Source organism: Gobius niger, assembly GCF_951799975.1.
Source record: "Gobius niger genome assembly, chromosome: 9".
Taxonomy (NCBI): Eukaryota; Metazoa; Chordata; class Actinopteri; order Gobiiformes; family Gobiidae; genus Gobius; species Gobius niger.
The window spans coordinates 16,412,150-16,437,477 of record NC_136860.1 but is presented as its reverse complement, the minus strand read 5'-3'; the positions used below and the strand labels follow the sequence as shown (position 1 = coordinate 16,437,477).

At 42.4% G+C, this 25,328-nt stretch overlaps 2 protein-coding genes across 3 annotated transcripts in view; both read left to right on the top strand.

The window, feature by feature from the left end:
• The window catches only part of myo10l3 (myosin X, like 3), a 61,764-nt gene extending 42,834 nt beyond the window's left edge, over positions 1 to 18,930 (top strand). The window contains exons 21-41 of the mRNA XM_079562758.1: positions 648 to 762; positions 5,190 to 5,296; positions 7,899 to 8,258; positions 9,296 to 9,329; positions 9,578 to 10,375; positions 10,938 to 11,061; positions 11,916 to 12,159; positions 12,465 to 12,560; positions 13,319 to 13,412; positions 13,719 to 13,774; positions 13,857 to 13,999; positions 14,072 to 14,266; positions 14,350 to 14,507; positions 14,844 to 14,967; positions 15,213 to 15,510; positions 15,696 to 15,903; positions 15,974 to 16,110; positions 16,185 to 16,305; positions 16,457 to 16,918; positions 17,103 to 17,294; positions 17,749 to 18,930. Coding sequence (XP_079418884.1) covers positions 648 to 762; positions 5,190 to 5,296; positions 7,899 to 8,258; positions 9,296 to 9,329; positions 9,578 to 10,375; positions 10,938 to 11,061; positions 11,916 to 12,159; positions 12,465 to 12,560; positions 13,319 to 13,412; positions 13,719 to 13,774; positions 13,857 to 13,999; positions 14,072 to 14,266; positions 14,350 to 14,507; positions 14,844 to 14,967; positions 15,213 to 15,510; positions 15,696 to 15,903; positions 15,974 to 16,110; positions 16,185 to 16,305; positions 16,457 to 16,918; positions 17,103 to 17,294; positions 17,749 to 17,853 — 4,171 coding nt within the window. The 3' untranslated portion in view covers positions 17,854 to 18,930. The remainder of the gene's footprint in view (positions 1 to 647; positions 763 to 5,189; positions 5,297 to 7,898; positions 8,259 to 9,295; positions 9,330 to 9,577; positions 10,376 to 10,937; positions 11,062 to 11,915; positions 12,160 to 12,464; positions 12,561 to 13,318; positions 13,413 to 13,718; positions 13,775 to 13,856; positions 14,000 to 14,071; positions 14,267 to 14,349; positions 14,508 to 14,843; positions 14,968 to 15,212; positions 15,511 to 15,695; positions 15,904 to 15,973; positions 16,111 to 16,184; positions 16,306 to 16,456; positions 16,919 to 17,102; positions 17,295 to 17,748) is intronic.
• A 2,888-nt stretch (positions 18,931 to 21,818) lies between these two features.
• On the top strand, positions 21,819 to 24,463 carry pttg1ipb (PTTG1 interacting protein b). Of its 2 annotated transcripts, none has more exons than XM_079563781.1 (7): positions 21,819 to 21,978; positions 22,193 to 22,248; positions 22,327 to 22,435; positions 22,509 to 22,611; positions 22,843 to 22,908; positions 22,995 to 23,041; positions 24,202 to 24,463. In XM_079563781.1, the coding sequence occupies exons 1-7, from the start codon at positions 21,888 to 21,890 to the stop codon at positions 24,243 to 24,245; spliced, it is 516 nt and encodes a 171-aa protein (XP_079419907.1). In that variant the 5' UTR covers positions 21,819 to 21,887; the 3' UTR covers positions 24,246 to 24,463. The 2 variants fall into 2 exon arrangements, with proteins under 2 accessions (XP_079419907.1, XP_079419908.1); XM_079563782.1 differs by lacking the exon at positions 24,202 to 24,463 and adding an exon at positions 23,156 to 23,394.
• The last annotated feature ends 865 nt before the right edge of the window (positions 24,464 to 25,328 follow it).

Here is a 25,328-nt window from a genome sequence, read left to right as displayed (position 1 = left end):
GCAAGTGATTCTGAATCTGAGGGGGACTTTGCTGGTTAAGTGAAAGGCAAATACATGCATAAATAAATAATATGGCTTTAGTCCAGCAAATCTCATCAGTTTTTTTTTTTGTATAAAATGTAATTACCCAAATTAAGTTTATGCAGCAAGAAAGACACAAAAACTCTTGTGTTCAGTACCCTAGCTTGCTTTTTCCTTATTTTCTGCTAAAATACATACTTTTCCCTTGAGAACTTGCTCCACCATTATCACTGTTATCAAGCCACTTCAACCAAGCAGCTATTGGGAGATGCCTCATTCATTGTTTTTCTTCATACTTTGGTAAAATGTAATATGTCAGTCTGTCAGTTATGGCTGATGTACATGGGAAATGTCAAGTACTTCGCGTATTGTGGGATTCCGTTTGTTCCTTTTCCTTTGTAATGGAATGTCCAGTACGTCCTGTGCATCCAAAAACAGATAGGAAGGAAAGCCCTGACGCTTCTTTTCAGCTTCTGTTCCCGACTGAAAAGAGAATTCAAACATGAGGACAAAAACTCAAGGGCTACCGGGTCACTTCACTTACTTAGCAACCTTTGTAGGCCTCCGAAGGGAACTTGCATTCAAAACGACCGGGTATAATGAGGGCCGTGTTTGTGTTTTGACAGGTACAAGATGATTTTGAAGAACAGAGCTGTCCCGAGTGATGACAGGCAATGCTGTTTAGAGATTCTCTCCCTGCACGATCCAACTAAGATGGAGTTTCAACTTGGGAAGTCTAAGGTAAATCTAAATCACAAAGGTGGAACTTTACAATCCAATACCAACAATATATTTAAACAGTTTAAACTCCACTACCTCTTCTGATAAACTGGGTACAGAATCTTTTAATTGATCCCAAACCTGTTCCAGTTTCACTAAAAACTACACAATCAAGACTAAAATCTTTCTTCTGTCAGCCACATTGTATGAAAACAGAGTGTTATGCATGGGAGATTTCATGTTTTGTTCTATTGACAGTCATATGTAAATAATATTCAACATACTTTGGCCTCTATTGTAGAAATTATATAACAAGCAAAGTGTACTAAATGATGTTATTGGGCTACTTTGGAAAGACCCATTCATGACTCACATCCTAAGGATTTCTTTTTATTTTTTCGTCTGGTTGTGGTCAGCCAGCCACAAAGCAACACCGCTTCTTCTAAACGTTGTCACCGCGATCGACTCTCTTACTGTAACCGTAGACCATGACAAGGAATTACTGTAAGCACGAGCCCGCCTTAGTTTGCTGAAAACACAGAGCTGCTGATGGAAAGATAACATTGAAACAACGTAACTCTCCTTTGGAACAATTGCTTTACTTAAAGATATAAATTACCCGTTCCAATAATGATCTACTGCCTCCCCCAATAGCTATCTGTCTTTCACTGCCTCTTCAATGATTAACTTTTAATGGCTTGGATGGCTTTGGCCTGGATTCTTGGGCACCAAAGATCTTACTTCATGCAGTGCAAAGAGGTCAAGGAGTCGTCAAAATCTAAGCACAAGTAAAACAATAGTACTTCAAAAATATTTCGAAGCACTATTGTTTAAAATAGTTTGTCTCCTCCCTGCCTTTTTTTTTTTACTGTTAACACAAGTAAAGTTTATTTAAGAAAGTACATTCTCTTTCAAAAGACTCTAGTTCAGGCCATGCTGAGACGGAGAACATGTAAAAACAGCTCTTTTACGGGTTTCTTTCAATCAGCTAAATCCACATTTGTCCCACTAGCACTTCCTGCTCTCTGCTGCGGTTCCATCATGGCTGTAAAATCACCGAGACGTTTCAAATTTGTTGGTTCCCGTTGGATTTTTCTTGCGCCGTAATATCCACATTGGGTCATGCTGAGTGGGAGAGTATATGAGGAGCAGGGATGTTTGATTTGAAACACATGGGCCTATATGAACGACTTGTAACCGCCAACGCACATGCCCAAACAGATTCAGTTTCATGGAGAATCAGCGCTACAGAGGGGGGGGGGAACATGCTCAAAGGCTGGGCTCAAGAAAACATACTTACTTTGTCCCTGCTTTTTCACATAGGTATTACACTGTGTTGGATATTAATTTGACTACAATCAAAGCAACTAAAGTCATTGTTTCTACTATTAGTGCTAGTGCTACTTCCACCACTACGTTATCATAACTACCCGTGGCTGTCAACCGGCATGTTGGGGCCCGGGGCAAGAAGGTTTCACATGAGCCCCCACTCTCATTTTTAATTTTCTTGTAGTAAATTGACTCCTTGATGGACCCCCTGGCTCTGTTGCCCAGCGATACTTTACTAAGTAGGAGTAAATAGTAGTGACCCAAATGATTACTTAATTAAGAGTAAAAATGTAAGAATATTTTTACTTGAATACAGACAGTACCGAGTAACTGTTGGAGTGTTAAAGTCTGATTTATATTTCAGTTGTGACATATATTATGAGAAGCAAAAGATATTATGAGAAGCAAATGAAGAATAAAGTGCACAAAACATAAACTACATCAATTGTATGCATTTATTTAAGTAACTTGTATATAATATAACTGAAGTACAGTAGAAGTACAGTATGATAAAGGTACTCGAAGAAGCACAGTTACTTCAGAAAGTTATTCAAGTAAATGTAACTAAGTACTACTGTTACTACTGTTAGTGCTTGGGCCACCTCTAGTACTACTATCATTATAGTTACTTTTTTTCTGATACTAAGTGATATTGTTACTACTGCTACTACTGCTACTACTACTATAGATAGAATACCTTCTAGAGACACAGATTCTTTAGAGTTCTTAAAAAAGTACTTTCCACCACAGGTCAACATTATGACCTCTTCTTGACTGTTTTACCTTCTCTAAAGAAAAGCTGACACAAAGGTAAATCCCGAAATCCACTGACTCCACTGACCATTATATTTTTCAGTGTGGGCGCGGGGTTTTGCTGCTTGTGGGAAGGGTTCTGACACACAATACTCTGGTAATTACAACTGCGATTGTGTGCGGAGGAAGTTCGTTGCCCGAATTAGGACGCCATGACGCTGTCCTCCCGAGCGTGAGTGTTCGAGAGCCGTTTGTTTTTTACAGACGCAGGAAGGATACGGACGAGAGGGACGCTTCCTCTTCTCACAGCGGCCCAGGCTCCAGCTGCGGGCGCCTTTGATTAGTGCCAACATCTGGGGCGCATACACCGAGGCACCATAACAGTTGATCCACCACCAAAGGGCAAGGCATTAGCGCATAAGCCCACATTCACATACAAATGGATCATCCCCGAGCCCCGCTAACGACCAAATCTGATTATATTGTCTAATACGCTCTCATTAATGCCTGGATGACATGATTTTACGAGTGAGGGTTGGCAGCTGTGTTGGGGAAAGTTCATATGTGCCATGATAAATGAGTCCAATTAATGCGAAATAAGGCAATAAACAAACCACAGTGAACACTGGTCAACATGTGTTGGGTTATGGAGTTCTACAGTCCCACCCATTTAGCAAAAATCCCATTTAAAACTGATAGAAATAATAATAATTTAAAAAAAGGTAAATAGTAAAAATTACATATTTTGTTTAAACGAATGATAGCAGCTAATCAGCTATGTTACAACTAATGAACCCAAAACATGGTTTATCCAAAATGTATTTAGTAATAAAAAAGTTATCTAACCACCCTATTTTTAAGTATTAGGTATTTCTTTCTTGTAAAGTATCCCCGCCATAGTCTGTACTTAGCACCTACTAGCTGGTTAGCCTTTGTCGTGTCTTTAAAGACACTAGATGCAAGTTGGTAATTTTATGCTCACTACTGCCACCTCAGGTCTTACTCGTTACTGCAGTGTCTATATTAAGCTCGTGCATGACGGCACTTTATGCCCCAAGTAACAACTTTTTTAGTGACAGTGCAGGATTTTAGAGGCAGTTGTAGTGAATAGGTCGGACCTCATTCTGCACATTAGGACATGGCTGGAACATGTAGGGGGAGGAAAATACTTAGTTTTAGCATTTTTAAACTCCGCATAGTCCCTTTAAACTCTTTCTATATACATTTTTTGAAAAGTCTGTGGAGATTCTGAATGGAATATTTACTTCCTGAACCAGAACATGAACCAACTATTGAGCAACATTGTATTTTGAGAACATTTCTAAGGAGAAAAAGACTTTTTCACTGACAAACTTTGTGCAGAAAGATTTCTTTAGATATGAACATAAGTATTTGTACAAACATTATGCAGGGGAGTCAAATGTGTCCCCTCTATACCGAGCAGCAGGGTGACGCAGCTGTTAGTGCTCATGCTTCACAGCAAGAAGGCACTGACATAAACTTTTCATGAATGTTGAAAACAGCACATCTGAGAGCGTATGGTATGAATACTTAAAAAACATTTTAGTTTACTCTTTCAATATTTCCCTGAAGTGTTGTGTAGACAGTTTCATACACAATCAAATATTAATGATACTATACCACTTTAAGCTATACAGACTGTAGGTGTTCCAAAGAAAATGATAATAATAAGAACTATTCCAAAATATCACACGGCTGTTTTGTAAACCCAGCAGTTGTTTAGGAAAGTTCCCAAAGTGCTGTTCTCGAGGAAGGTTTCTGTGGGCATTGTGAGAGGCTTTTTTCTTGTCCACATGTGCTGTCCCGATGTCAGGAAAAAAGCACAACAAACCATTTTTTCCTCACTTGTCTGAAATAGTAGTAACATTTGACTTCAGTTGTCGAAAAGTCGGCAGATTCCGAAGTAACTAAACATAAATCGACTGCATTAGCTCACCAACTTTTGAGAGTTTTCAAACGTTTTCAAACCTAGCTTTTGTCACACTTACTGAAACAAGTTTATCAGGAGTCAGGAAAGAGTTAACCCAAGTTTTCTCTCTCGCCCTGTAAGAACACAATGGGTGTGGTTTTCTATCTGGATGCCTGCCACTATCCCTCCACCCCATCACTCCATCCCTCCCTCCTTCTCTCTCTCTCTCCCCTCTCCCTGTTGCCTTTCTGCCCGTGCTCGTCAGTCCCAGCTACCATTGCAGCAGCAGCAGGCAAGCAGAGAAATGCTGAGGCGCAGAATGATTGTCTGCGACAGTATGCTCCCATTTCTCTGCCCTCTGCATTAACCGCAAAAAAAAAAAAAGGGATTCTGAAGGTTGGACGATTCTTTTTTTTTTTTTTTTTTTCCCTTGCAGGTTTTTCTAAAAGAGGTCCTGGAGCAGAAGCTTGAGAAGCAGCGGGAGGAGGAGAGGCGCAGGGCGGGCATGGTCATTCGCGCCCACATCCTCAGCTATGTGGCAAGGTGAGTGCTCGGCTTCGGGACACCTGGGGGGGGGGGGGGGGGGGGGGGGGGGGGGGGCTCGGGGGAGGTAGGAGGTGGGGATGTGTGGGATGTGGGGGCTGAGCGGCAGTGACAGTTGGTAGTGTTTGTTTAGGGATAGGGCGAGCGCACGGTCATGCCTGCTCGCACGTGTTTACCTTTTTGGCCGTCAGCACATTTTACTTTGCATGGATTAGTCTGCAGAGAACGGATGCGATGCTGGATGCAATCTGATTGGACTGCGGACTGGAGATGCCAGACACACAGTTCAAGCTAGAAGTATTTCGGTGACAGCGGGAACACTTCACGTTTAAGCAGTACATTCTGAACACTTTTTGAACTCGGACTTGCCAATTAAAAAAAAAAGAAAAGAGAAATACGTTTGCGAGTTTCCCTTGTCTTGCCTCTAGCTGTGTCTTGCCTGTGGTTTCATCTACTTGCTCAAAGCACTTGAAAATCTATTATTATGCCACAAAGAGTCACATGGTAGTTTAAAATTGTGTCAGGATACTTAGTCATAATGGGCAGTGTCAGTCTTAAAAAAAAAAAAAAAAACGTTCCTCAAGGTCTGCAGTCAGTGAGTCCTGAAATGTTTTGTGATAATGATCATTTCTTGTTTTGGGCTGAGGAGCTTTGTGCTGGTTTGCCTGTTGGTGTGTCAACTGTGAGCTGCATCTCACTTGGCGTATATCCAAGCTGTACACATGGAAGTAGGCTTTTGTGTGTTTTCGGTACAAAAATGTCAAAAGGTCACAAACAAAGAACTTCAATCAGAAACGTCAATCAGAAACAAAGCATTAGAGAATAAACCCAGGAGGGAAGATGAAATGAATATGTTCAAGACAAGTAATGTGGTAAAGTTGCAGCAAAAGTATTTCTTGATGTTTGAGCAAGTACTCATGATTGTTTTCTCTGTGATTGAGAGGAGAGGCATTAGTCAGTTGTATGGTCAGGTAATGTGGTGTCATTTTTTTCATTTGGAAAGATTTGCTGAAGTTGTGGTAATTCATGAACTTGAAACACTAAACTTTCGGTGCCGTATTCATCTGAAACAAACTCAACCGGGAAGTTACAAAAGCATTTTTAATCCTACCATTTAAAATGAAACCTGAATTGAAATGGTCAATTGTTAGCGCATTGATGACCTGTACCTGATCCAGAGTGGGGTTTGAGGAGGGCGGGACTGTTGAACTCTTTTTCACAAATTGGAGTGGCAGTTGTGCTCACTGCCATTATGTCTTTGAGCAAGACACTCAAACCCCATTGTCCTGTTCTACAGTCACTGTTTAGTTTTTAGTTATTTTTTGTTATTAGAGCAATTTGCATTCATTTTTCTTTCAAAATTCAAAACTATACAATTGTGGCTGCTCAATTGGAGTAGGCTGAAGTAATAAAGCTTGTATGTGCCTACTCCATATTACATAACATAATAAATTATACGGTCTACATTGCGTTGACTTTCGATAGAAACAATTCATTCCTGAGCTTAACAGATACAGATTAGCAACCATACAATCATCAGTTTTAAACTTAGACTTTTAAGCAACATTGACCAAGAAGAGCATTTACATGCACACACAGCAACATTTGTTACAAGTTGTTTAAAAAATGAACCAAGAGATAAAAAACTGTAGCATAAAAAACTTGTTTCCCATTACAACAATATGTATGTGGCTCGAAAACACATTCATATTGAGACACAATTGTTGCAATAATAATAATAGGCAATAAGTCACAATGGGATGTAATAAGTAATGTGGCTCATTACTTCAGGCATACAAAAATCACAATGGTTCACTGTTGCTATCCCCTGGTACAAAGGGTGCAGCCATATAAAAGAGTGCACCTCTGTTAGATCCTTGGGGAGACTGACCCCAGACACAAGATTTAGATACAGGAAGATAATTGTTTTTAGAGCTCATGCATGGACCAAACACAAAGTTGTTTTTTCTAAATGTACTTGACATTGTAAACTTAAAACTTGCCCTCCCCATGTTGTGTAGTTTTGCTTTATATCAACTGGCTGCACTTAACCCGACCCCGCAGTCACAGCATTCTCACTAAGTCACTTCTATGCTCTCTAATCATTGCTGGCAGTCAGTCATGAGGCCTGTAATACATCGCCGCCCCACCTGTGTGCCGCGGCTGCGTTCGAGGTCAAACGGCGTCCTCGGAAAAAAGCCCCCTCGGGACAGTACAATGATTCCGATGACAGAGTTCAAGTTGTGGATTCTACGCCTTTTCCGTGTAATCCTAAAGACAGGAGCGAAGGGAAGTCCCCTCACCCCCCACACACTGGTCTCATTGTGCTGTGTACATGTAACACTATCTGCGCTGAAAGGCCAGGTGGGGTCAGAGGTCAGGAAGCCAGTGCATTGTGGGTGGTCTGCCTCGGAGAGTCACGTGTGTTTATGTGCGTGTGGGTGACAGGGCTTAGTCACAGGGATAAACACAAGCGCCCGCAGGCCACGCAGGGCGAATGCTGTGACCGTTTGAAATACCTCTGACCAAATCCAAATTTTTACATTCCATTGCCTGTCCCATTCCTCATTCTGAACTACAGGTTTCTTTTTTCTTTTCCCAGGAAACATTACAACAGGGTCCGGTCCAGCGTCATCACCATCCAGAAGAACTACCGCGCTCACTTTTGGAGACGCCTCTTCCTGCGCATTCGGACGGCCGCCATCATCCTCCAGAAGCACCAGAGGGGCCAGAGAGCGCGCTCGCTCCACCGACAGCTCAGGGAGGAGAAGCGGAGGAGAGAGGAGGAGGAGGAGGAGCAGCGCAGGAGGCGGGAGGAAGAGGAGAGGAAGCGGATCGAGGAGGAGAGGCTGAAGAGGGAGGAGGAAGAGGAGAGGCAGAGGCAAATTCTGGAGGAGCAGAGGAGACAGGAGGAGCTCAGGCAGATGGAGGAGACACGGAAGTCGGCCGAGACGGACAGCAGGTTTGTTGTGAGGTGGACATTTAATAAACAAATCAGAAAAGAAGCCACAGCCTCCACTTTACAATTTTCATTGGTTGGTTTGTTCTTAAAGGGGAATTATCCAAAATTGACTTTTTAGAACTTTTCACCATGTTACAATGCTCTCTCATTATAAACATACCAGGAGTTGTGTTTTGAGCTGCTAGCGCAACTTTGAGTAATCTTTGGATCTTCACCAGTGGCAGTGACAGCTTCCAGAAAGTGAGAGAGATCCTACGTATCCAGGAAATACTTTCCTTACCTCCCAATCTCTTGCTATGGTTTATCCTCTCATCGCAAAGTGAAAACACTCGCCATCACTACAGTCACACGTGTCGAGCGGTGTATTTTTTCTCCTTTTTCTTTCCCTTTTTTTCTCTTTATTGAAACAGCTGCACAGTGAAGGGGAGCAATGGGAGGGGCTCTGGGAGGGGCTATGTTATCTCACTTGGAGGATCTTGTTTAAACTGTTTTCATATTTCATATTTCTAACCAACGAAGTGTAAGATGGTGATAAAGATACCTACAAAAAGCATAATACGCCGTCTTTAAATCAGGGGTGTCCAAACTTTGAACTATAGGAACCAAATGTGACCCTTGGACCAATATTAATCGGTAATGACCCGTAGTAGGTAGAACTTTTCACTGCAGCTTTCAAACGTTGTGTACCAGCACTTTAGAAATATACAAACTCTCTTTGATTAAGCACGAATTTGACGGATTTACTGAGTTCCCAAAGTCTTCCAAAGTCTTCCTCAAAGACTTCCATGTAATGATAAAAAAAGTCACCAGTGACACATAACTGTTTTTTTTATATGCAGCTTTCAAATAAACAGCGCCATCTTCCATTATAGGAAATCAAGATCCTCTTCACCTACGTATGCAATGAATGGGCTTTTGTAAATTATTCATTCAAGGCAACAACTGTACCAGAACTAGACGAATATATATCACAGATAATGTTTCATTGAATTTGTGTTTACTATTGATTGTTGCACTCATTACTTTTTTCTGTTTAGGACCTCTGTGATGGTGAATGGTGCTTGTCAGAAGGTAAACTGACTCTTGTGTTTTATCATACTTGGGCACGATCATAGTAAACAGTTAATAAATACATACTGCATAAATACATTACAGTCTAAGTTTTTAGTTTATGTTTAATGTTGTCTCAGTCATTTGTAGCATGAACTCAGGCTTAGCTGGAAGTGTGTAGTTTCATTTCTGTTGTAAAAATCCCGACAAGCAGCTTCCAACACAGACCGGAAAGTGACTAATGCTGTTGTCATCGGTGCGTGTTTCAGAAGGGGCTGGCCCAGACCATGTCCCACGGCGACACCACGGAGGAGGAGAGCCGTCAGATGGAGGAGATCCTACGCCTGGAGAAGGAGATCGAGCGGCTACAGAAACAGCAGGAAGATGGCGTGTCCCTGCGAGGAGACATGTCCCGTGATGAGCTGCGGCAGATGAGAGACGCTGAGATTTACCGGTTGGAAAAAGAGGCGTCCCGAGTGGCCACGGAATTTCTCGAACTGTTAGACTTTGGAGGTTTGGAGCCCTCCCTGTCCAGCGAAGAAAACCTCCACGACCCGACGGAGTCGACCGCCCCTCTGGCTGAAGAGGAGGTGGACGAGGGTTTCCACGCCGAAGACGAGTGCGTGGCGTTGCCGGACTTTCCCTCTCCGGTTTCAGCGCCTTTGGACAAGGAGGTTTTCCAGAGCGTCCCGCCGCCCCCGCCCGCGTTCGCCGAAGGACAACTGGCCGCTCCATCCTCATCCTCCGCACAGGATAAGCCAGTCACCTCCAACGGGCTGAGTCATGCTCCTAATCTTCCGGCTCCCCCTCTTCCTGCACTCACCAACGGACACGGGCACTCGGGAGAGAGGGTCAGCCGGGGGTCAGGGCAGCAGCCGGTCAACGGGAAAGTGTCCCAGAACAACCTCCCAGACACGGAGTCGGACTATGACCAGGAGGAGTTTGAAGAGGCGCACGGGAGCTCTGGGGTCAGCATTAACGACGGACATATTACGGATGAGGAGGTGCTGAGGAAGTCTTCCGGTACACAAAACAGTCTGGACTCTTTCAGGGGCAGCTCGGACTCGGTGAGAACAAATGATACAGCTGTTTCATGTTGGGCAGCAGGGAAGCCTTTGGACTGAATGATTGAATTAGTAGTCAGTCTACTTTACTATATTTCACCATGCTCCACTTCATTACCTACCAAAAATACAATATAGGTCGACACAGAATAATATCCAAATCGCAAGAAGCAGCAATATATCGCCTCGGTATTCCATCTGACTTTGAGAATTACGACGTTTTTTGCAACATGCATGCTTAAAAGTGTGTCAGCTGTTTTGTAATCAAGTTTTTTAACCTTGTCTGGGTCCTGAATTAGTATTTTTAAGCCTTGAAATGGCCTTTGTTCGAATAGTATATTGCTATAGCTTCCAGTCCTTGATGTACTGCTTTGGCGCCGATTCAAAAATTCAGTTCCTAGAAACTGCTGGCATCAACAAAAACAACAACAAACGGCTTTAGGCTAAGGTTTTTTGGCTTAGGTACAAGATCAACTCAACAGGTCTGAGGAGGTGTTGCCATGTGATGTCTTTCTTCTGTATGCCCTGAAGGCTAACTGTTACGCTTCACTTTGTTTTATTTTAGTTCATTGACAGTGATGAGGAGAACGATGCCTACGTGGACACAGATGAGGAGGTTTCCAACGGCAGAGTGAATCTTTTGAACGGATCGGGGCCTCCATACTTCCACGGCTACCTCTACATGAAGAGTGAGTCGCTGAGAGCTGGTTTGCTTAACAAAGCAGATTTCGCGTTTCCTAAGTGAACCGTCGCCCCAGCCATCCATTGGGTTAATACAAATACAAATGCGTTTTCTTGTGGTGAAACAAAATAGTCCAATTAATTAAAGCAGCTGTTGTTGGCCGATAACATGGTGAGAAATGGCAGATGTTTAACTTTTCACCTGCAGAATAGGATGTAAGTTACCCTCTTAACCCCCAACTGAACCAACAACATTTTCTCCGGTTTGGTAAAAAAAAAAAAATGGGACGAAACTAAAACAAAAAAATGTGAAAAAACAAAAAACAAACAAAAAAGTGACAAAAAAGTTTAAAAAAAGACCAACTAACGAGCCACAAAAGAAACCACAATAGACCAACAAAAAAGTGACTAAAAAGCCACACAAAAGTGACCAAAGAAACCACAATGGATTGACAAAAAAGCCACAAAAATAAAACAATTTAGTGACAAAAAAAGCGATGAGACGGTGACAAAAAAAAGCTGCAAAATAGTGACTAAAACGTGACAAAAAAGTCACAAAAAAGCCACAATAAAGTGACCAAACAGCAACGAGAAAAGTGATGAAAACGCAACAAAAAAGTGACTTTGAAAGTGACTTTTTGATTTTGTAGCTTTCAAATGAGGCTTTACTCTGGCCTAGAGGCTGTAACCTTTTAGATTTGGGTAAAGCTGAACTGGAGAAAATGTGCTTGGTTAAGGCGGGGCTTAAGAGGTTAATGTAGTAGAAGATTTTAGTTGCACAATATTTATCCACCGGTGTGTATTTTGACTTGCGTTTAGCCCTCGTCCTGACCACACCGGCCCTCTGCTTTTGTTCTCCCAGGCGGTCTCATGATCCCCTGGCGTCGCCGCTGGTGCGTGCTAAAGGACGACACCTTCATGTGGTTCAGGGCCAAGCAGGACTCGCTCAAATCGGGCTGGCTCTACAAGAAGGGGGGCGGCATGTCCACGCTGTCCCGACGGAACTGGAAAATGCGCTGGTTCGTGCTGCGGGAGTCCAAGCTCATGTACTTCGAGAACGACAGCGAGGAGAAGCTGAAAGGAACGATCGACGTCCGAGTCGCCAAGTACGACGTTTGAAATCACCACTGAGGGGCGAGTGTCCATGGCAACGCTTGATCGGACGACTTGGGAGGTCGATGCTCCTGCACTGTCTGACGCTCTTTTTACTCTAATCAGAAAGAACGTGCGTCTCAAAATGTGTAGTTTTATTCTGAGCCGTATCTAATTCTGGAGTTGTCAAAGTTACATCCTCAGGCGTGAAGAGTGTTGCCGTGGTTACACCGCCCTTCAGGGAAAAGCAAAGTCATGATGTGACCAAAGAATGAAGAATATGCAAGTCATTTCATGTAACCTGGCATTATGTTTTTAGGGAAATTGTGGACAATCACGAGAAGGAAAATGCACTGAATATTGTGACAGACGAGAGAACATACCACATCTACGCAGAGACTCCTGAAGATGCAAGGTATTTCACGCACTCTACATTTTGAATATAAAAGTTAGCTAATTATATATCACTTGACTTAGGCTACTTGACATTTGTTACTTTGCCTAACTCACCATTTCAAAACATTTAGTTGAAGCTGGAGTACCTGATTTTTCCCCCCCATTTCCAAACCATAAAATATGCTACTCCAACTCCTTTCTAGCTCTTCCTGATTGTTTAATTCATTTGATGCACATTTAGGATGCTTCTAAAGCGTTAGCAGAGGACAAAGCAGGACAGGGAAAAAAATGCGCTGATTTTAACTTTTATTTCTGTGTTTGCAACAGATCATAATGTGCTATAAAAATACGCTATACAAATGTTGATATTTACATTGTGGTCTATAGTATAGAGCACATTGTAAATATCAACATTTGACTGTATAGAGCCGATGCAATGAGTTAAATAGGCCAGCTTTAACTGAAGAATCAGTGTTCAGTCTTCCATCAGACATTTGTTGTTTCTTTAGGGTGTACTATAGTGTACTAACAAAAGCACTCTTTCATTTATTTTATATGATTCAATACAATACTTATTTGGAGTTAAAAATAACAGATTTTCTATAGTTTTGCTCCATTTGATATATTTTTGTAACAACTCAACTGGATACTATTATTGTAACGCTAATACTGTATGTCGACACAATGTTCCCCCTTGTGGTTAAAATGGAAAGTGTATTTAGTGCTGACTCGTCCCTCTCTCCTCCTCCTCCTCCTCCCCTCGCTCTGACCCTGCAGCGGTTGGTTCAATGTGCTGAGTCGAGTCCACAGCGCCAGCCCCGAGCAGCTCATGGAGATGCACCACGAACAGGCCAACCCAAAGAACGCTGTGGTGAGTGCTGAGCTCTTTACCGCCAAAGACCCGGACTCAGCCGTGTTTCACAGTCGCTATACCAATTGCTTATACAAAGTGGAATAAGTACAGTGTGCTTCAAATAATACCTTAATTTACATGTACTGCTTACGTACATGTCAATTACAGTAACTCTCCGGCATTTTTTTTGGCTCAGGTGAACGATAAATTCTCACAGTATCAAAGGCGATGGTATTATAGAGATTACGCAGGCTAAAAAGCACATATTAACATTTTTAGCTTGTATACTGTACATTCATGCACAATTCTTTTGCTACTCTGCAGGGCACTTTAGACGTTGGCTTGATTGATTCCGTCTGTGCGTCTGACAACCCTGACAGGTATGAAATATTTGTGTGTCCTTTACTTCCTGAACCACTGTACTCGTTGTTTTGTGTAACACACTATAGTTGTTTGTTTTAGGCCAAATTCCTTTGTGATCATCACTGCAAACCGCGTCATCCACTGCAACACGGACACTCCCGAGGAGATGCACCACTGGATCGGCCTGCTGCAGAAGTCCAAAGGAGACACCAGGAGCGATGGCCAGGAGTTCCTGGTCAGAGGTCCGTGAGATATAAAACGCAGATACAGAACTACAGTTTATTTTTACTCAACTTCTTCTCTGGCTTCTCCAGGCTGGCTTCACAAAGAGATGAAGTCCGGAGCCAAGAGCACCTCGCTGAAGCTGAAGAAGCGCTGGTTTGTCCTCACCACAAACTCTTTGGACTATTACAAGTCCTCGGAACGGAACGCCACCAAACTGGGAACTCTGGTCCTGAACAGCCTCTGCTCTGTGGTGCAGCCGGATGAGAAAATCTTCAAAGACACCGGTTCGTTCGCAGCCAAACTTGTGATACTGTTTTGCGTACTTTTATTAGTCATGCTTCTGACTGTCGCGCCTCTGTGCTTTCAGGCTACTGGAACATCATCGTCCACGGGCGGAAGCACTCATATCGCCTTTACACCAAAATGCTCAATGAAGCCATGCGATGGGCTAATGCCATTCAGGGAGCGATAGACAGCAAAGTTCCCATAGAAACGCCAACTCAACAACTCATCAGGGACATCAAGGTAATAAAACCACGGGCCATTTCAAAAAACGCTTCGGAACGGCTCTGAAAATGATGGCAGGTGCTAAACTAAACGGTCTTTTCTTCACACATAAATAACATTATGCCTTAACTTTCTTGAATTGCAGTCTTCCAAGCCAGGGACACAGTCTGTAGTGAAGTGAGGTATTCACGGCTGTGTGCAGTGCTGACCTTACTTCTTTTTCCAAATAGCCCTTTCTTTCAGTTGTCCTGCTATTTATTTATTTTTTTCTTCGTGTTTTTGATTGTGAGCAAGAGTAGATGTTTGAGCGGTAGATTAGCCGTGTGTGACTGACCCTCTCATTTGTGCCCCCAGGAGAGCAGTTTGAATGTGGAGGCTGTGGAGCAGACCTACTGGAGGAATCCCATCTTGAGATATACCCAGCATCCTTTGCACTCACCCCTTCTACCTCTGCCATACGGAGATGTCAGCGTCCACTGTGAGTTTGACCACATTTTGATTTGTATCGCAAATCATAAATGCTGCATAGTTTATTGGTTTTTTGGTAGGGACAGTGCATGTTAATGAACAAGCCACACGTACAGCTATGTTGACCAAATATGTAGCTCTATTATAAACTGAGGAAGGTAGTAGAGTAGACTATTGAAAACAAATCAAAGAAAAAAGAAATGGTCGTGTCGGTTTTATTAGCACCAAGAGCGCTCAGCCTGTTCTCCCCCACAGTGCAAAAGGAGAAGGGCTACACCAGCCTGCAGGACGAAGCCGTCAAGATCTTCAACTCCCTTCAGGAGATGGAGGCGGTGTCCGACCCCGTGCCCATCATCCAGGGCATCCTGCAGACCTGCCAGGACCTGCGGGCGCTACGGGACGAGGTGTACTGCCAGCTGATCAAACAGACCAACCACGTGCCTCATCCCAACAGCCCGGCCAACCGCGCACACTGGCACCTCCTCACCTGCATGAGCTGCACCTTCCTGCCCAGCCGGGGCATCCTGCGCTACCTCAAGTTCCACCTCAAACGGTACAAATCTGGCCGGAGCTGAAATAGGTGGTGCTCTATAGTTTAGAGGGGTTACTATGTGTTATTCACGTTGTTTATATTGAGACTCATGGGAGGTTAGGATTATTATTTATAATGGCAGACATGCACATCCCAAAAATGGAAATGTATGTGCAATACTTGATTATACTTTTGTATATTTCTAGAATTAGGGAGCTCTTCCCCGGTACGGACATTGAGCAGTATGCCCACTTCATCGGTGAATCCCTAAAGAGGACCAAAGCCAGAGAATTTGTGCCCTCCCAAGAAGAAATCATTGCACTGGTGACCAGACAGGAAATGACCACAACAGTGTACTGCCACGGGGGCGGCTCCTGCAAGATCTCCATAAACTCACACACTACGGCCGGAGAGGTATAGGCCTGCTATAACATGGCAAAGATCTGTAAAATGGCCCGCTCTAAATGTGCATCTGTCTTCCCAGGTGGTGGAAAAGCTAATTCGAGGCTTAGCCATGGAGGACAGCCGGAACATGTTTGCGTTGTTCGAGCACAATAACGCCGTGGACAAAGCGGTGGAAAGCCGAGTGCTTGTAGCAGATGTTTTGGCCAAGTTTGAAAGGTATTTGGCATTTATAAATACTGAATTTGCAGTTGTAATACCCTGCGTGTGCTAACTGTATGGCGTGTGTTCAGGCTGGCTGCCAATGACGAAGAGGATGACGGTCAGTGGAGGCTGTACTTTAAGCTCTACTGCTTCTTAGACGTGGAGAGCATGCCCAAGGAAGGAGTAGAGTTTGCGTTCATGTTTGAGCAGGTGAGGTTTGTGGAAAAGTTGGACTAAATGTGTGAGAGGTACAGTGTTCAGCCTTAGCCAGTCTGATTGCTGTTGAGAATAATCTTGCGCTATTTTAGAAAACATAAAAAATAAGCTGCATTATCAGTGGTCTGTAACACCTGTGTTCTAGGCTCACGAGAGTCTGACCAGTGGACACTTCCCCTCTCGAGAGGAGACGCTGCAGCACTTGGCAGCCCTGCGCCTTCAGTTCCTGTTCGGGGACAAGGGCCGCGGGTCCTGGAGCCTGGACAATGTGTACCCCGTGGGCCGCCTCAGGAACCGGATCATCCAGTTCACCAAAGCGGGTCGGGACAGCGGCGCGGGCGTGGGACAGACGCTAGAACGGAGGAGGACCAGCTTCTTGGACGGGACGCTGCGGAGGGGACTGAAGACGGGCTCCATGAAGAAGCAGCGCTTGGAGGAGGAGCAGATGCTGGAGATGTGGATCAAAGAGGAGATGTCAGCCACGCGGGCCAGCATCACCGACAAGTGGAGCAGGCTGAGCGGGCTGGACCAGCACCAGGCCATGCTCAAGTACATGAGCATCATCAAAGAGTGGACCGGCTACGGCTCCACGCTCTTCGATGTGGAGGTGCGTTCTGTTGTTAGTGGCATGTTGTCTCTCCAGTGTGATTTACAGCAGAAAAGGCAAATTACTGTAATGATGTGCAATATCTCAATCTCAAATATAAAAAAAAATAAACTACAAGAGTTATCTGGCTATACTACTCAATATATACATTAACAGTAAATCCTACTTCTTTCATTTGCTGTAGTGTAAAGAAGGCGGCTTCCCACACGACCTGTGGCTGAGTGTCAGTGCGGAGAATGTCTCTGTGTACAAAAGAGGGGAGCCCAAGCCTCTGGAGACCTTTCCCTACGAGCACATCATCTTCTTCGGAGCTCCACAGCCCTGCACGTACAAGATCACTGTGGACGAGAGGGAGATGTTCTTCGAAACACCTCAGGTACACGTCACTCTGATTTCACTGACCATGTTCTCACCAGTAGCTGAATAGATGCAGGAAGTCCATTTAGCCACTAGGGGGCTCCAAAGCTGAATGCTAGTTAGGATTAGGATATTAGTTAAATAATCTCACTAAATCTCATCTAAAATTCAAATGTTTTTTTTAGGTTTTTCAGTATATTTAGGCCATTCTGGTGCTGTAGTTTTAAAATGGCACTGAAATGGATGGTATGACTAAACTAATGGAGTACCCCCATGGAGTAAACTTGGAGGAAGGAACATGGAGGAAGAGTCAAGGCGGGGTCGAGTTTTGAGGTGGTCTAACACCTCAAAACTCAAGGCGGGGTCGAGTTTTGAGGTGGTCTAACACCTCAAAACTCGACCCCGCCTTGACTCTTCCTCCATGTTGTCCTGTCACTGTTCATTCTTACCGAGTGCCTCGTGCTGTTTTCCAGGTTGCAGAGATCGCAAAGATCATGAAGGCCTACATAAACATGATTGTGAAAAAGCGGTGCAGCGTGAAGTCTGTGTCCAGTTACGGCACTAGCTGGATCCGGTGATTGACTCTTTTTCCGCGAAATGTGCACTGCATAAGACGACTGCGCCAAAACAAGACAGAAGATACAGGATGTGAGAAGAGGAAAACAAAATATTGCCTTTGGACGTGAAAAAGCAACATGGAGTATTGTGTGTTTTTTGTATCGTGCCCAAGAATAAGTTACACTGGCCATTCTTTGTCTAAAATAGGAAGTCACTTCATGAGGCATAAGTGCTGCCTTTAAAGGGTATATGACAGGCGATGAGTAGTCTAACATGTCATATGCACTTTATGGTCTTCCTAAATATATTATTACTTTTTTACGCTCTTAAATCCATAAAACAACATTCAGAAACTTCATTCTATTTCATGAGTTTCATATGGCTCGACGACCCCTTTAGAGATGAGAATTTCTCAGGTAAAATGTATCGAAAAACAAACTTGCCTTATTGTTTCGGGGGTTCGGTTTCAGTGCTCACGTGGCCTTTGACGATGGTTGCCTTTTGGAGCTATATAAATGAACACAGGTGCGTTTGTTGGGAAACCGCCGTCTCCACTGTGGTAATAGCGATTCATGTCAAAACAAATGTTGTATAAATATGTTGTACTTGTTAGAGCAGATCCTGCTTGTTTGTTGAAAGAGTTGTTTCTAGCTGTCATAGGCCATAGAGGGAGGGAGGGGTATTTATTGTGAGATGACGGGGAGTAGTGTGCTATGTACAAATAAGCTTTGCTAGTCTTTCGGTTGTTCTTTGATTTCCATTTCAGGGTCACAGTGTTACATTTCAAGCTAAACGCTCATGATAAACATTATTTCTGTCTGTTAACAATTTGGATTCCTGTCAAAGAAGAAGTCCAGTATCACAGCAATTAAACTACAGTTTCCACTGCAATAAACGGTCAACAGTGAGGTGTCCGAAGCCTCGGGTGCACTTCACATGTGTCTTCCACCACGCGTCCACTCAGAGGCAGCTGGTCGGCTGCCGGCGGCCAGACCAGAGACTCCCCGTGTCCCCATGTCCTCTGAACTGACTGTTTCTCACATTTATGACTGTTTTGAACGAAAACACGAAGAACATGTTTTATATCAGAATTTAAAGATGCTTTAATAAATTATTGTATTTATTTGTTTCTGTGGTTATTCTTATTTGAAAATCCATGTGTGCAATCAACAAAGAGAATCTCCTTTTACTAAAGACAAAAATCATTTTTGTTTGTCTTTTGTGAAACACAGTACATAAACTTACTTACTGATGCCTTCGTATGACTGTGCAGGTATCATTACATTTATTTATTCTCTTTTAATGGTAATACAATACGAAAAGCCACAACATTCCAGCAAACACAACAGTAGCAATAATACATTCCATGACAAGAACAACAGGAGCAGGATAAAGAAAAATCTCTTACCCCATTCTTTTATGAGTAAGTTTACAAATTAGATGGCCTCATTTTAGAAAGCATTTGAAACATCTGCAGCTCCTGCTAGACTGAGATACTGATCCTATCTTGAAGGAAACACCCAAGCATCCTGTGGAAGAAACACCTTTTTCTATCAATATATCAATACCAAATGGCTTTTAAAGTGATAACAGGTAATGTAGTTTTGGGCAATTAATCAAAATTTATTTGAAATCGCAATCTGAGTCAATCTCAATAATCATCATGGGTCTTTAGAATTGTCAGGTTTACATCAATTTCTTTGGCAGAAACAGGAGATTTTTGAGCGTTAGATGATACTGGAGGAAAGCATTTGTTTTGTTTGAGCTGATGTTTGTGTAAAAAGTGTGTCTATGTTCATGAATCAGCAACGTGTATTTATTGTATTATGAAGAAATTATTGAAATGAAAATAAAAATTGATCTATTGAGTGATTTATTTTTTCCCCCCATATTGTCCAGCCTTAAGGTAATCGACTATCGCTACTAATGGGCTAATGTCAACTAAAAGTCATGTGGCAGGAGCTGCAAGTTCATGTTGTCTGTATTATTAACTAGTTTATGTGATTGTTATATTGACATACTTAAATAACCAGTTATATGGTCATTTTAATGTACCCTGAATATATATTAATAATATAAAATAGTACATTTTAGATTGATTGAAATTCATACACCCACCTGAAATTGACAGTATCATTATTGACATTATACAGAAATAAATAAATAAATAAAAAATGAATATAAAATGAATTCATGCATTTCTTTGCAAATTTGATCTTTATTTTATATATTTATTCATTTATTGTTTTGGCAGCCACGGTCCTCCATAACTTTGACCCCTCATACCTGACCTGTTATACTTCAGTACAGACGGCGGTGTATAGCCTGGGAAGTTGAACTTTCTAAATTTTATCTTATTTTTTGACCTGCATCTGAGACTTAAAACAGTCCGCGACGTTAACGTTGTAAACATATTCTTCTCAAAAAATATGAGGTGAGAGCACCTTCATTTTTATCAGGGCTAGTTTTACTACTATTTCTACCACACTCATATCATTTGTTGTTACTTTGACCCCTTACACCTTTCTGACCTGATGTACTTGTAAAACTGTACTGTAAAACAACGGTGTATATTAGCTTAGGAAGTATCTGACACTGAAACAGTCCGTGAAGTTAACATTGTGCAGATAAATGAACCCTTCTTTTCTTTAAACAGTTAATGAAGGGAGAGCGCGCGCGCAGTCCCCACTACCATAAATTGTGCAGGCGAGTTTCCTCGTACGGGTCAACATGTCGGAGTGCAATGACAAAGCCTCACCGTAGACCAGGGGTGTCAAACTCATTTTGGGTCGCGGGCCGAAATTCAGCTCCCATGGCGGGTCGCGGGCCACATATAGTAGAGAAAATGTTTCCAATAAATGAATAATAATAAGCTGTGATTTGATCAAAGCCCCAACTTGACTGTAGCTTCATTAATAACAACGGCTCACACTTGTATTGCACTTTACAAGCCTGTGTCACAAGTTCCTGAAAGTGCAGTAGTCATTATTCATTCACTTGGTGGTGGTAAACTGTTGTTGAAGCCACAGCCGCCCTGCGGCAGACTGTCCATTTACCACATGGCTATATAATGTGTTGTTCATATCCTGAGCTCTTATTATGTCAGTGCCCTCTGCTGGACACGTGTGGAACTCTATCCTTTTTTTTATTTTTTAATTTAATGCCCCCTAGTGGCTAGAATGAGCATTCTGGTTATTCTTTGAAAATGCATAACTCCACACAGGAATGGGCTGGAGACTTACTTTTTTTTTTTGACATACTCTGGAATTTATGCTCTACAGGGCAGGGGCCGGATTAAATCATCTCGCAGGACGGGTCAGGCCCGCGGGCCGCATGTTTGACACCCCTGCCGTAGACAATCCACCTGTAAGATCGTAGCACTGTCCCTACCAGGTTACTATGCCTGTATGAGATGGATCCTGACACATGCCGAGCTCACTTACGGTTCTTCATTCAAACAGATACTTTATATCTCCTCATCCCCCCCGACCCCAAATAATACAATACACATTTTAAGAGTAACTGCAATGATACAAATCCAATTCAAAACCATTAAAACAATACAGTATTATTCTAAGAAGCAGAGCAACTTCCCGCGATGCTTTGCAGTGGTGCGCACATTTTGTTGCTCCGGTGGGAAATATCATGTCTCCTGTTTGGTTCCGCACTGGCACTTTTTATACGCTTGTTTCTTTTTGTTTGCCGCGGCTTTTTGATGTATATATTTTTTTTTTAATAAATCAAGTGGGAAATAGAGAATAACACATCATTCACGATTCACCATGCTTTGAAATGATTGACACAACTTCACAAGTGGGTGGTTATCACAAACGCTCTTCGTATAAATAAAGTTTCTCGTTTTGCAATTTAAAACTATATGTTTAATACGCAGACCTTAAACGGGTTCATGTGTTGTAAAAAAAAAAAAAAAAAAAAAGCTGATGTGACGTCAGTCTCGTGTCCTCGAGCTCCTCCCTTCACTCCTCCGCAGCTGCTTTCAAGTGTTTCACTCAGAGCTGCTTCTGTTGGTCCCGTTGTTTTGACTTGCTTAAACATGCCTGGACTGTGCGTGGTTTTAGTCGCTGTATTTTTCTTAAATCTGTCCTATAATGTTTGCACCGAGGCACAGACGCCGCCGCCTTCAAGTAAGTTCACTGTTTGTCCACTTTACAGTTACTTATTGTAGGATCACTGCATAAAAGTCAGGAGGAAATCACATGACGAGTTTCCTCATTTTTTACACACATTCATGCAGTTCTAATTTATTTCACAGTAAATAACTTTTTTTTTTGATTAAACAAAATACGTATGAATATGTTTGCACCCCTATAATCCATTCATACCATTTCTCCATTGCAGTTCCCTGTGCTTCCAAATCCAACACGTCTTGTAGTGATTGCTTGCAGAATGTGACAGTGAGTATTCAGTGTATAGACCTGTATTGCATCAAACTGATTGTTTATAGATTGTTTATAGATGGTTCTTTGTTGCAGTGCTTGTGGTGTGAGCAAACGGCACAATGCATTGACTACCCAGTGAGGAACATCTTGCCCCCCAGGAGTGTGTGTCCTTTGAACGATGCTCGATGGGGGGTCTGTTGGGGTGAGTAGACACACCGAGGGGAAAAATATTCACCTTGTTGTTCCCATTTTACAGCTGTATTCTCTTCATACAGTGAACTTCCAGGTGTTGATCATCACCATGTCCGTGCTGGCCGGCGCCCTTTTCATTGCTGTTCTGATTTGCTGCTGCTGCTGCTGCAAGTGCGAGAGGATCGGGTAAAGTCACATGAAACTTTGACTGGCAAATCTGCTGCACCACAGGAGCAGTAGGAGGCAAAGGAAAACAATGGTTCTCATTCACTGCGGCTGATACGGCCGTCTCCAGAAGCTGTTACAACGTGTGTCTGGCATCAGCTCTATAAATACATTTTCTGTTGTTGCTTTTCGAGGTGTACATTGTGAGTGAAATGCACACGACTGATGATGATACAAACTGGTGTGTTGCAGAAACAAAAAGGAAGACGCCAAAGTTGAGAGAGAAAACCGTGCCAGGAAATCCCGGCAAAAAGCAAAGTAGTTATTGTTTAGTTTGTACACAATGTGTTCAAAAGCCTCTTTCAAGATGTACATTTATTTATTGATTTATTATGCCTGTGTAGGAGATCAGAGATGCAAGTGAGACACGACGAAATTAGGCAGAAATATGGTAAGTTTAATCTTTCTATTTTCAGAAATTGTTTTTCTGTCACACACTCGTATAAAATCTTATAAAATGGTATAAATATTGTTAAAAATGATTGTGTATTCTGCTTCCTTCAAGCTGTGGCACAAAAACACAGGACTGGCAATACGTTTTTTTAATATTACTAACAGAACCTAAGAATCTAATTGGGCTGTCTGCCTGGTATAATGCTTCTGAGAAGGCAGTAAACTGCAAACTACTCATTAGATCAGAGGTTCCCAAACTTTTCAGGCCGTGACCCCCAAAATCACCAAACCAACAACTCGGGATCTCCGTCTGTGTTATAATTTAAGGTGCAAAACATTGAATTATGTTAGTTTGATTATATATTATTATTTTCACAAAAATATCCATCCATCCACCCATTTTCTTCCACTTTTCCGTTGCCGAGTTGTGCGGGCAGGTGTTGGAGCTTCCCAAATCACATTGCACCAGCCCCTATGGCTCCTCCTGCAGGTGGTGGGTCCAGAGGAGGACGGCCTCACGATTTAACGGGCCTGTTGGTCTCTCATAAGAGGCTTATGATTTTGTTTTCAATCAAAAATGCATCAAATTCAATGTCAGAAATGTACAAAATATAGTCTCAAAATCATCTTCTGACCCCCACCTCAGTGTCCCGTGACCTTCCAGGAGGTCCCGACCACTACTTTGGGAACCACTGAATTAGATAATACTTCATTGATCTCACAGAAGAGAAATTTACACTAATACATTTAACACACCATAGTGTTTTGTTCATAGATAGTTTACTAATTAATATCGGCAATGTTTTGCTGTCCAACAACCAACAACTGTTTGTTTATTAATTATTTGTAAAGTATTTATTTACAAGGACAGTGCATGTCAAAATAACAGCTCAACTGTAAAATACGCCAGAGTTACCCCCTCACACACTAAATTGCTTTTTTATGTAAAAGTATCTGATGTTTTTACAAAGTTAACCCCCCCATACTACACTATGTAATACAGTAAATACCATACGATTCCATAAATAAAATACACACGTTAAATCAAATAGTGCCACCTGCTGGGGAACAACAATAATCATACGTAGTTTTAATCTGGCGTAAAAATTTAATTTGAAGTAAAACTGTCGAGTCTGATTGTTGTTTTTTCCGCTGCAGGTATAGCAAAGGACAACCCGTACTCTCGAATGAATGAGCACTAAAGAATTCAACAATTTCCCAATGAGCTGGTGCCAGTATTGTAACATGTTGACCCCCTGAGAGTGGCATGCTAATAATGACTCAAATGTGACCGGAATGATTATAAAATCAGCCTTTAGACTTAAAACAGACTGTGACCAAAGCTATTGTGATTGTTTACTTTGCTTGCAATTTCAACATGATGTCTAATCTCTTTCATTTTTAATGAATACCACAGATGTATTAAATTGTTCATATTATTTCTGGGCTAGCAGAATGGGAATATATCATATATCGTTGGGGCTATAGATGAAAACTAGCTATTTAGCCTATTGTCTCTGTACACCGTCCCTGAGGTAAAGATTCAAGTAAACAACAATTAACCGTTAAAACCAGCATTTGCACTGCACTGTCTTACTGATTGCTAAATCCTAAATGTTTTATTTTTGTATCTTTTGACTTATAAATAAAATGGACAGAATTAATGAAGTTGTTATTGATGTGACTTTTTTTTTTTTTTACTATTCATGTTAGGTCAGTGTGTTGAATGATAATAGTTACCTGGGTGTCGGGGCCCTTGTGATTGGTCAGTGTGTTGAATGTGTGATAATAGTTACCTGGGTGTCTGGGCCCCTGTGATTGGTCAGTGTGTTGAATGTATGATAATAGTTACCTGGGTGTCGGGGCCCCTGTGATAGGTCAGTGTGTTGACTGTATGATAATAGTTACCTGGGTGTCGGGGCCCCTGTGATAGGTCAGTGTGTTGACTGTATGATAATAGTTACCTGGGTGTCGGGGCCCTTGTGATTGGTCAGTGTGTTGAATGTATGATAATAGTTACCTGGGTGTCGCGGCCCTTGTGATTGGTCAGTGTGTTGAATGTATGATAATAGTTACCTGGGTGTCGGGGCCCTTGTGATTGGTCAGTGTGTTGAATGTATGATAATAGTTACCTGGGTGTCGCGGCCCTTGTGATTGGTCAGTGTGTTGACTGTATGATAATAGTTACCTGGGTGTCGGGGCCCTTGTGATTGGTCAGTGTGTTGAATGTATGATAATAGTTACCTGGGTGTCTGGGCCCCTGTGATTGGTCAGAGTGTTGAATG

Coding starts and splice junctions, on each gene's coding strand:
- pttg1ipb (XM_079563781.1), top strand. CDS start 21,888: ATGCCTGGACTGTGCGTGGTTTTAGTCGCTGTATTTTTCTTAAATCTG. Junction 21,979..22,192: donor ACAGACGCCGCCGCCTTCAA/GTAAGTTCACTG, acceptor TCTCCATTGCAG/TTCCCTGTGCTTCCAAATCC. Junction 22,612..22,842: donor TGCAAGTGCGAGAGGATCGG/GTAAAGTCACAT, acceptor GGTGTGTTGCAG/AAACAAAAAGGAAGACGCCA.